Source organism: Prinia subflava, chromosome 3 (genome assembly GCF_021018805.1).
Source record: "Prinia subflava isolate CZ2003 ecotype Zambia chromosome 3, Cam_Psub_1.2, whole genome shotgun sequence".
Lineage (NCBI taxonomy): Eukaryota > Metazoa > Chordata > Aves > Passeriformes > Cisticolidae > Prinia > Prinia subflava.
The window spans coordinates 79,658,501-79,669,660 of record NC_086249.1 but is presented as its reverse complement, the minus strand read 5'-3'; the positions used below and the strand labels follow the sequence as shown (position 1 = coordinate 79,669,660).

The window sequence follows — 11,160 nt, the reverse complement described above, 5'->3', positions numbered from 1 at the left end:
TTTCAAAGGACCAGGCACTGAAGGTGCCAGCGCAACACACGTGTTGTCCATGTGTGTGCCCACGTCTGCCTGCTCATTCCATCAGGCAAGGACCACCACGACGGGAGGCGACAGGTGACCCGGCCCTGACAGACCAGCCGAGGCCCACGAGGAGGCTGCGGCCGCACCATTTCCCCGGGCGCACCGGGCGGGAAGCGAGCACCCCGCAGCGAACACGCGGCCCTGAGCGAACCGCCTGCTCTGAGGGAGGCACGGCCCCGCGCATGCGCCGCCGCCGCTCCGGCCGCGGGCAGGGAGGGAAGGGGCGGGCGGGGGAGCGGGCGCGCGCCGCCGCTGCGCCTGCGCGGGCGGTTCCGGGGCGGGCGGAGCGGGGCCGAGCGGAGCCGTGGGTGGCCGCGGCCGTGCCCGGCGCTCTGCGTGCCGCCGCCGCGGGGCATGGTGAGCAAGGGGCCGCTGCTGCGCCTGCTGACCGCCATCAACCGCAGGAGGATGAAGCTGCTCGTGGGGCTCGCCTTCGTCGCCTACGTCGCCTGTGAGTGAGCGGGGGTGGAGGCGCGTCTGGCGCGACCATTCATTGCCCGCTGGCACGGCGGCCCCCGCGCCCTCCGCCCGCCGTGGGGGAGAGGAAGATGAGGAGGATGAGGAGGAGGCTGTGGCGGCGGCACCTCCCGCGCTCCGTTGCGCTGCCCGGTTGCGGGCGCGGCGCAGCGCGGCCGCTCCGGCCCCGGCGGGGCAGGGGCTCCCCGCGGCTCCGGGTGGCGGGCTCGGGGCTCCCCCTTTCCCTGCCCTGCCGAAACTTTGGGAGTGCGGCGGGCAGCCGTGCCGGACGTCCCCGTCAGTCGTCGCTCCCCTGGCCCGTCCCGAGGGCTGCGGGGAGCGGTGCGGGCGGGACGTGGCTCAGGGAGCGTTTCCGCAGCCGCTCTTTTCCTCAGACCGCGCTTTGTGCGCCCCGATCGCCACCTGGTAGCAGTGAGCAGCCCTCAGGGAAGTTTTTCCAGGGTAGGCCTCGTGTCTGGTTTTTGTAAAATCCTCCCAACGCCTTTTGGGGCTAAATAAATGTTTGTTTATTAACTCAGCGCGTAGCTGGAGTCTTAAGAGCCAGGAGAGAGGCACAGAGGTACTTGAGAAAATCTTAGAATAGCCAGTGACGGGGATGTTTATGACTTCACTTACTAGGAGTGAGTCAGATAGATTTAAGATGGATTTAAAACATTTGTCCTGTCAGCTCTCTTCCCTTACTTGCTTTTCTTTTGCAATTTTGTTTTATTTTAGCCTGTTTTGTTTTCAGACTCAGTTAGATTCTATATGAACCTTGTCAGTTTGGGCAGGGAGCAAGCCATTCTCCTGATGCTTGAAGGCACATACATATAGGTGAGCTAGCTTTGGGGGTGAGTGTGTGCATCACATTTCAGATCCTCCCTTTGGACTTGGGAAGGTGGAGAGGTACAACACAAGTAATTTTGTCAGAGGGGTGGTGTTTCCTACCACAGAAACACAGCAATTCCCTGATTACCATAGGTTAATGTCTTTACTGGACCTCACTATTTAGATACTTGTGTTACCATTGAAGTTGAGTTTCAGCTCTGACCTTCAGGACAGTGTTTGTGCAAGTGACTTCAGGTCTCTTGCATCCTTGATGCCTTAAGTTTTAGCTTTCATATTTTCCAGGTTCTATGCTACATTAGTATATAACTCTGAACTTCACATAAAGTGTTAGCAAGTTCACTTCACAGTTTAGTTAGATAAAACAATCCTTTTCCAGCCTGAGAACTGTTGCAGCTTCAGGTCCAAAAAGTATAAACAACAGCAAATAGAGGAGAGCAATCTGGGAAGATGGGATTTCATAACCTGAAGCTGTAATTGGACAGATAACCTTAATATGTAAATAGACCAAAACTTATAAAAGCGTGAAAGTGTATGACCCATTGTCCATCTTGGGTGTAGCCTCGGCTGGGTTCTTGTGCTGCCCAAGGTGTATCCTTTGAAGGCCTTTTAATAAATACCTACTGTATTCCTTAAATGCTGTCTAGCTCCTGTTCTAAGTAGCCTCTCAAGGCATCATTAAGCCTGACAGCTTAATGTCTGTTCTTACTTTGAAAGGCTTACATATTTTGCTAAAAATTGTAGTTTTCAAAACAAAAGTTAATAGGCTTCTGTGAAAACTGGATTTTAGTGGCAGTTAACGTGGGTATTGGGACCTAGCTATCGATTATATTTTGTGGACAGTAGTCGGTGTTTGCTTTCTAACTTTGTGAGTAAAAGGTAGCCTTACGGAGAAGCCTTCTGACTGCTTGATTTTTGGGATTCAGAATGAAAGTGGAGGAGGAGAGGAACTTCAGGTCAGTGTGGCAAAAAAGTGGCTTGAGAAGGGAATAAGTTGGTGTCAGATGGGAACGTGGTTTTTGCAAATCTAACGTGCTGTGCTTTCCCATCTTTTGACTACAGATTAAAAGTAGTGGAATCCTTAGGTGTCAGCTACATAGTATGGAGTGATAGTGGATGCCACTGGTCTATCAGATTCTAGAGAGAGTATTTTTTGTTTGCTTTTCTCAAAAGTGATTATTTATGATCCCGTTCACCTACCCTAAAAGGGTACTCCTCACAGTGTTACTGAATCATCACTATGCTCTGCTTGCAGTCAGATAATGCTTGACTGAAATAGCAGAGAATCTGAGAAAACTGAGCTGCTGGTGTAGGTGTATGTGCTGGCACTTCTTACATTCCTTCTTTCTGAAGTACTCTCCAAATGACTAAGTGTTTTTAGGCTGTGTGCCTCCTTTCCATGAATTTCCATTCAGTACTAGGGCATGGCCATTCAGACTTGGAGCATTCTGCAGGGAATGCAATGGTTGGCAAGTACATTACTTTTTTGTGAACTAGAGGATAGGACTTCTTAATAGTGCCATTTTGTCAGCCTGTGTGTGAAACCCTGAGCAAATGTTTTGGGAGTATCATTTAGAAAAATGTCTTATTTCTTAGAAATGTTTTGCCTTTGAATGCAAATTTGCTACAGAGGTGCCTGAAGAACTTCTCTGTGCAAATTTGCAAACTAGAGAAAGAGCTTTTTTGCATACGGTTGAAGGACTGTGAGCTATTTCACTCTCAAGAGTCCTTGAGTAGCTCTCTTGGTAGTTTCACACAAGGTGACGGATGGCTGGGCTGTTCTGGGTATCTCTGCTCCACATCCATGCGGTGACTGAAATTTCTTAGTTGTGCATGGGATGAGGGAACTGTTCTGGGCTGAGATCAGGTTTTTGTGTTTTAGGCGTGTGACAGTGTGGGTATTCGGCAGCTGTTTGGCCCAGCCTGAGGAGGTGGCGCACAGTGGTAAAAAGGGATGAAAGCTGGCAGTGCTGCTGGCAGCGGTGCCATCACATGCGGTGCAGTCTGCAGTTAGGAGACTCTCTGAAGGAGTCCTGTTCACCACCATGACATGAGATACACTGTTAGGGTCATAGTAAAGGTCCCTAGGATTCCTTCATGGACTGCACTCAATTCGCTAGTAGCACTTAGAGCCAGAAAAATCCTTGAGTTGGATTTGAATTAAGGTAGTATTTGATGCCTTGTTTCTGTAAATATAATTTATATTAATTTTTAAAAAATCATTCACTTGGAACATTGTGCTACGCATGGTTTGTATGTATAAAAATAGAAGTCGAAAGGAGCATATTTATGCAGCAGGCAATTAAAAGCTGTTGTAACTTAAGCAACTATTTTCTGGGAATAGGAAGCGAATAAAATTTAACATTTGCTTTTTGCCTCTTCTGTAAGCCTTGGCTGAAAAGGGTGATGTTGTTCCCCATTGCCCAGGTGATGAATTTGGAGATACTAAAGCTAGCAAGCTGTCTGAATCAATATGTTAGACTGCCACTCAATTTTTTTTTAAATACTCTTCATAATTAGCTTGGTTGACTCACCTTCATTGCTGTCTTCATATAGTGGGAAACTTTGTCTAGAGGTTGAATTTACATTGTTCTTTTAAAGGGACAAAGTCTTCTGCTCCAACTTTCCTCTAATTTAACCCCCAGCAAAATAGTGCAGGAGTGCTAATGCTAACTTAAGTGGGGTGGAAGGGTGTGTGGAGGGGGACCGAAACAAATTCTTTCAGTCATGAGCTCCACTTACATCATCTTGAAGCTGTTTTAAAACCACAGCTTCAGGACGTGAGGTGTTTGTAAACAGAGGTGAAGTGGGTCTGATTGATTTTTGTTCTCTGTAATGAGAAATGTAGACATATCATAAAAGAGCAGTCAATTAAATCAATAATACAAAAAAACTTCAGTGTTGCCACAATATGAATAACTATATGCAGGCTGAGAGTGTTCTTCTATTTTTAAAAACCCCACCTGTGTGTTGGAATGTCAATACATAGACACCTTGAACTCAGTCCCTTGGAAGTTTTAAATGTTTATTCAGCTTTACATGGACATGCAGTGGTACTGTCTTTGCAGAATCAGGACCTTATTTAAGTTGTTGGAAATACACTTAGAATCTCGTAGCCAGGATTTAAAAACCAGAACTCATCAATCTGCATGATTTGCTTTAATCTTGATGCTACTGTAAATAATCTGCTGATGTCTTGGTATGACAGGGCAGTTGCATGTTCTTAATGAAAAATTTAAGAGCTGTATTTCTGGTAAAGTAGAACAGTTCTCTTTACTCATTTGTAGATCAAATGGTTCTCAGGAAGTATATCAGCAACCTTGTTCCTTTTCCAAGGGGAAAATGGAATAGTAGGGAGCTGTCAGGAGATTCAAGCTTACGACCTCATTTCCTTTGTAAGATAAATTATAGCACAGCTATTAGAGCAACTTAAAAATGAAATGTCAAAATAATGTAAGGGAAATATATCCTGTAGAATAGTGGCTTGACTTTTCACCACATTGTTAGTTTCCATGGTTGTTATCCTTTGTTTAATAAGATTAGCCATTTGTTTTTGTCAGATTTTCATCAGCTGGGAAGAATGCAATGTTCTCAAAATGCCAAGGTGTGAGTGAGCTTTTCAGTTTCAATCTTACCAGCCCCTTGCTTGTCTTTCGTATGTTCAAAATTAAGGTTAAATACTACTTAATGTTTTGTTTTGATAAGCTTTTACTTCCATTTTTCATAATTGAAAGCCAGTTATCAAGTTGGTCCTGCCCTATTGCTTCAGGCTATCTGTCTCAATGTTATTCAGCATCAGAAATCTTCCTTCCCCAGCCATTTTATAACTAGATGTCAGGATTTATTGGCCATGGAAGAGTTAGAAATGGTTGTGTAGGCCATGAGGCTTGCTAACTTTTTGTGTCAGCTTGCCATGGATTCTCCACCAAAAAAAATCAAACCCAAAACGTTTGCTGGCTTGGTTCACATTAACTAAGTTGCCTTTCCTTTGTGGATTTATGCAAATAAGTTCACTGTCCGTGCTCATCAGGCTTGTAACTAGCTGTACTCGTGTAGCTTATGAAAAGTTGTTCATGCTTCAGGTGCTGGTCAGGAATAGATAGACTCTGACAATGCCTTGCTAGCAATGATGTTTTAAAACAATTTTTGGCATCCTGGAGAAATGAATCTTACAGTTCCTCTCTTATCTCCATTTAATATTTGTCTTTAATATTTTACCTCCACTTAGTATTTGTCTCCTCTGCAGCTTGTGCAGGAGACAGCAATGTCATCATTCTACTTAAAGACAAACACTCTTAGAGCTTCCACCTTCTTTACCCTCTATTTTTGCAAAGGTGAATATTTCTCTGACATTTATATTGCTTGTTTCTTTTTTTCTGAATTTGGTTGACCAAAGCAGAGTTTGGTAGAAACTGGTAGTTTTCAGCATCTAATTTATGGACTGTAGAGAGGGAAAGGGAGGGATTATTTCATCAGATTACCTGAAGGGATTTGTGAAAGGTAGCTGGGAAAAATGAGTTTGCTGCAGTTACAGTGCTGACTATTGGAACATTCTGTGAATCCACTGAAAACAATCTTAGCTATCAGCAGATGGGTCAGTGGAGGAGCAGTGGTAAAGAATGGTATGCTGAAGATATGAGGCAGGAAAGAGTAGTAACTGAACAGAGAAGTGAAAAAAGGCTTTATAGCAAATTTCAAGAGATTTTTCCATCTGGGAAACTAAGAACAAAATTCAGTCATAAAGTGATGATGCTAATTGAAACGTAAGAAAAAGTATCCTTGGCTACTTTCCCATACAATATGAAGCTCCATTAATTCTTGTAAAGAAAGAAAATTTGCATAATGTTATATCTCGCAGCTGTGGGAGAGTATTGGTTTGTTAGGGTTTAAGTGTTTGTTCTTAAGAGAAGATGGAGAAATTTCCTGGTGACTGTGTTGCCTCTGTTGTGCTAGTTGATGACTAGCTGAAGAATTGACACAGAGGGGCAGTGATGCTGTCCAAGATACAGAGAGAGATCTTTTCCTTAGCAAACCCTGTGTCCTTGTGTCTAGGATACTTCTTATATGAGAAAAGCTACAGTTCCTATCTGCTGTCTTTGATTTGGGGCAGAAACTTTACTATTGAGCAAGGCATCAGTTCAGGAAATGCAACAAGAAGAGGTATTTGCCATACAGAGATCTGTGTAGACTTACCAGAGGTATATATTTTTTTAAATCTTTTTTTAGTATTCAAGTTATTGTACATTCCCCAAAGGCATAATCATAAACTTCACTCAGGAAGGTGACATTTCTTAATACAAGGTTATGATTAGTAATTGTATGTTGTTATCTCCACTAATATTGCAAAATACTCCTATCAGTAAAATAATTTCCTAAAGCAAATTAACATACTGCTGGAATGAAAGACTGAATACAATTGAGAGAGGTTTTTTATTCTTACAGAATCTAGACTATAAAAGGCTCTTTGGAATATACTGGCCAAATGGTAGAATGGTTTGCACTGAATGGGACCTTTAAAGATCATCTAGTCCAGCCCCCTACTGCCATGGGCAGGGACATCTTTCAGTAGAGCAGGTTGCTTAGAGCCCTGTCCACCCTCATCTTGTTTCTAAGTGTGGAATCCACAACTTTTCTGGGTAACCTGTTCCAGTGGCTTGCCACTCTCATCGTAAAGAATTGCTTCCTCACAGTTAAAACTTCTCTCTTTCAGGCTAGCACCATTGCCTCTTAAGGGTCCTGTCACTACACTGAAGTTTTTCATTGTTCTTAGAAGCCCCTTTTAAGTAAGGCCACAATAAGGTCTCTTCAGAGCTTTCTCTTCTCCAGGCTCTGCTAGCCAACTCTCTCAGACAGTGCTCATAAGAGAGGTGTTCTGTGCCTCTGACTGTGTTTTGTGGCCCTCCTCTGGACCCTCTCAAACAGGTCAATGTGTTTCTTGTCCTGGGAGCCCTTGAGCTGGTGGTAGTGTCTCATGAGAGTGGAGCAGAGAGGAAGAAGCACCTCAGTTGACGGGGTGACCACACTTCTTTTGGTGCAGCCCAGCGTGTGATTTGTTTTCTGAGCTGAAGGTGCATTTTGCCATTTCATGTCCAAATTTTCCACCGGTACCCCCAGGACCTTCTTGACAGGGCTGCTCTCAGTCCTCTTGTAACCCAGTCTGTGCTTGGATACTGGTGGTTCTTCCAACCCAGGTGCAGGACCTTGCACTTTGCCTTGAACATTGAAGTTCATGTTTGCTTACTCCTTAAGCCTGTCATTGTCCCTCTGGATGGCATCCCTTCCCTCAATACGCTTACCAGCTCAGTGTCGTCTACAGGCTTGCTGAGGATGCACTCAATTGCAATGTCTGTGTCATTGATAAAGATACTGAACAGTACTGGTCCCAGCACACCTCCCTGATGGACACCAGTTGTTACTGATCTCCCTTTGGGCACTGAGCCCTGGATGCAGCCACCCAGCTGCCATCTCTTGAGTAGTCCGTCAAAGTCATATTTCTTCAATTTAGGTACAAGGTGTTGTGTGGAAAATCATTTATTATTATTAATAATTTATTAAGTTTCTTAAAATATTTGTTTTCTTTACATTATTAAATATGTAAAGTAATTAAATAAAAACTCAATTGCAATTGTGTTAAGCATTTTATGATTTCCCTTTGCATGCTGTCCGTTTTTGTCATGTTTACATTTGGAAACAAAAACCTTATTTTAACCAGGAGGCTGAAGTTGCTGAGTGACTGTGGAGAGTCAGATTTAAGCAAAAAAACCCCACCAAACCCTATTTCGAATGCTGTTGCATGTCTCTGAAATGCAAAGTTTGACTGAAGCATCTCAGTTTGGATATTCAGAGCATACAAGTTTGCTCTAGAAGTTCTGGCTATGACTGCATATCAATTCATGTTATTCCTGCATGCTGTTTCTGTTGATTTGTAACAAACATCATCTTGTAATCTTTATTCTGAGGAGTAGAAGTTGAAAGGAGGGAGATACAGGGGAAAATTCCTGTGCTTTCAGCTAAATCTTTTAGACAAAAGTTTATGTAAGAGGTTCTTTAACACAGTGTCCTGAAAATGCAAACAGCAAAGCAATTGGAAAAGAATATGGTTTTAAAAGAGATTACATTTGGTTTTGGTACAGTTGGATCTCTATGGACATCATGGTTTTGCTTTTTAAAATGTATGTGATGCTGAAACTAGTGTTGTCACTAATAATTTCAGATTGAATGTGTGTTACTGTTGAGGGCCTGTGATAGTCTGTAACTTGATTTTAATGTCATTTAAAGAGATACAGAGAAGAGAGATAAAGGTAGAGGCTTCTTTTAGGATTGTGTTTTTTCCCACCTTCAGATTATGCAGTGTTATTTTTCTGGTTCCCCAGCCTACTGTGGATGAGTTAATTACGGCATGCAAGGTTTTCTTAGTACAATAGTCTGCATTTTATAGAACCTATACAAAAAATATTACTTCAGATGACAAATTCTAAGGATATTCAGATGAAAACATACATCCTATTGTGATGTTCTGAGGATTTGGAAAGATAACATTTGGCTGCTATGAGGTGCAGCTGGTCAGAGTTGAAAGTCTGACTGTGATACTGAGGTGTCCATTTAGTAGAAGATGCTCAGCAAAACCCCAGCCGAGTGCTTGGGATTTCTGTTGTATTTTTCAAGTGTGATGTAACAGATTTTGTAGTTTGGGGGGGGAGGGGTTTGTGGGGTGTTTTTGGGTTGTTGTTTTTTGGGTTTTTTTTGGTGTGGTGGTTTTTGGTTTTTTTTGTTTTGTTTTGTTTTTTGTGTGTGGGGGGGGGGGGGGGGTGTTTGTTTTTGGTTTTGTTTTGTTTTGTTTTTTTGTTTTTTACTTAATGTAGGCAGGGTTGGTTTGTATCCAGAGGATAGCTCCTGGAGTATTCCTTTGCTGACAGTATCCCAGTCACTGCAGTTCTCTGCATCCAGCATCATTTCAGAATGGGGCTTCTCTAGGAAAACTAAACAAACTTTTAAATTTCCAGGAATGTAAATATATTCAGTGGGAAAAGAAGCAACAACACATTCTTTTCTCATATATGACTAATTGCCTTTTAAGGTAGGTTTGAGAAATCTTGAAAACCGACAACAATTTTACTGTAAGGCTGTGCTTGCCAAATACTTACAGCTTAATCTCAGAGGCTGAGGAAAGAAACAAAAAAGCATTGGAGTTTTCTAAAAACCTAGTGTGATTAATGCTTAGTCAGATAAATATAAATACCTCTTTAATAACAATACTGTGATTAGGACATTAAGAAATCTTTTTTTCCTAAAAAAGGTTCTTTTAGAGAGTTCTTCATCATTTCACTCAAGGCATGTTTTTCTTCTCTGAAAGTCTTCACTTTAAAGAGTAATGTCTGTGGGAATGATTAATGAGTAATGTGTTTTACTCTTCATGGTACCTGCAATTAATCCTTGCAGAAATGCTACAATAAAAAATATTTTGTTATTTTATGAAAAGGATGCAAAGGAAAAAACACCTCAAAGCAGGTAGATGTAGTCCTATTCTTACTCCTCCTAGAGGCCATTAAACCAGGCTACAACAATTCAGATATTCTGATCACTTCCCTAATGACAACTTACTATGACCTTAATCAGTCATTGGGTGAGGTTTACAATCAATCTTTGAAAGAAGAAGTAAAACCTGTGTCTCTTTCTCTTGTAGGTGATGTCTAAATTGTTAAGTTACAAGTCGTGCTTCTGTCTAGTCCATTGAATCGTGAATTCTTCCCTTTGCACAAAGCAGAGTTCCAGTACATGGCAGGAGGACTGTGTTTATGAATGCTCTCTAGTTGGATGAGTTGGAAGTTCTTTGTAGAGTACGTTCTGTGTTACTGGGGGTTGGTTAGGGTGATAAATCTCTACAGTCTGAGGATTGGAACAGGACTATTATCCTGGATTAATACCTTTTGGCTTAAAAAATTTGGCTTTAGACTTGAATTTTTAAAACTGGCTTTTACAGTGAAGTTCTGGGTTGTGTTAGTGTTTGCTCAAATTTGGTCTATTAGGAGGCTCATGCTTTTGAAAGCTGGGTTTATGTGTAGTGCCTGATTCATGACCTTGCTGATGTAGAAGATTTTTTAAACCATCTCTGTTTGCAGCTTTTGGGGCCTGAACTCGATGCACCTGTCAAGTGGTTTTGTGATTCCTGTAAGGATTTTTCATCTTGAATTTAGGCTTGTAATTTTCATTGTTCTGCTTGTGGATTTGGACCTACTTACCTCTATGTTCAGTCACTCTTGCCTGAATGTGAAACCAGCCTTGACTTAACCTTTAGGGCAAGGAAATGCTCTGTGAGCCAGAGTTGTACCTCTGGTTCTGCTGCTGGGTAAGCCTGTTATATAAACAGCTGTGTATTTGGAAGAAAAACAGCCAAACCTTATTTCCACTCTTGTGCAAGAATCTTAGCTCTGATCCCTTCAACCTTGGTGTAAGCTCCATGTGAGCACCAGTAGCCAAAGAGATCCTTTTTAGAATTGTGCATTCAGAATCTTTTATGAGGGCAGTCAGTATGCTGAAGTGAGTTTTTGCAACATCTCTCTACACATGAGAGACTTCAGGGTTCTTCAGAGCTCTCTGTATAATAGTTCCTGTGTGGTTAATGTTGCAATATTTGATTTTTTTTTTTTTGCAGTGGTACCCAGTATACTTCATAAAAGTTTAATGCAAGGTCATGTATTCCTACAGAAGTGGGATATCAAAAACAGTGTTTCTGGAAGGATGTGAATGCCTTTTTGAGCTTCCCTTCCCTGCTGTGGA

The 11,160-nt window shown here is 42.4% G+C and overlaps 1 protein-coding gene across 1 annotated transcript in view; it reads left to right on the top strand.

Moving 5' to 3' along the window:
• Window positions 1-329: 329 nt before the first annotated feature.
• The window catches only part of UXS1 (UDP-glucuronate decarboxylase 1), a 56,999-nt gene continuing 46,168 nt past the window's right edge, over window positions 330-11,160 (top strand). The window contains exon 1 of the mRNA XM_063392670.1: window positions 330-532. Within this exon, the coding sequence (XP_063248740.1) occupies window positions 436-532 (97 nt within the window). The 5' untranslated portion in view covers window positions 330-435. The remainder of the gene's footprint in view (window positions 533-11,160) is intronic.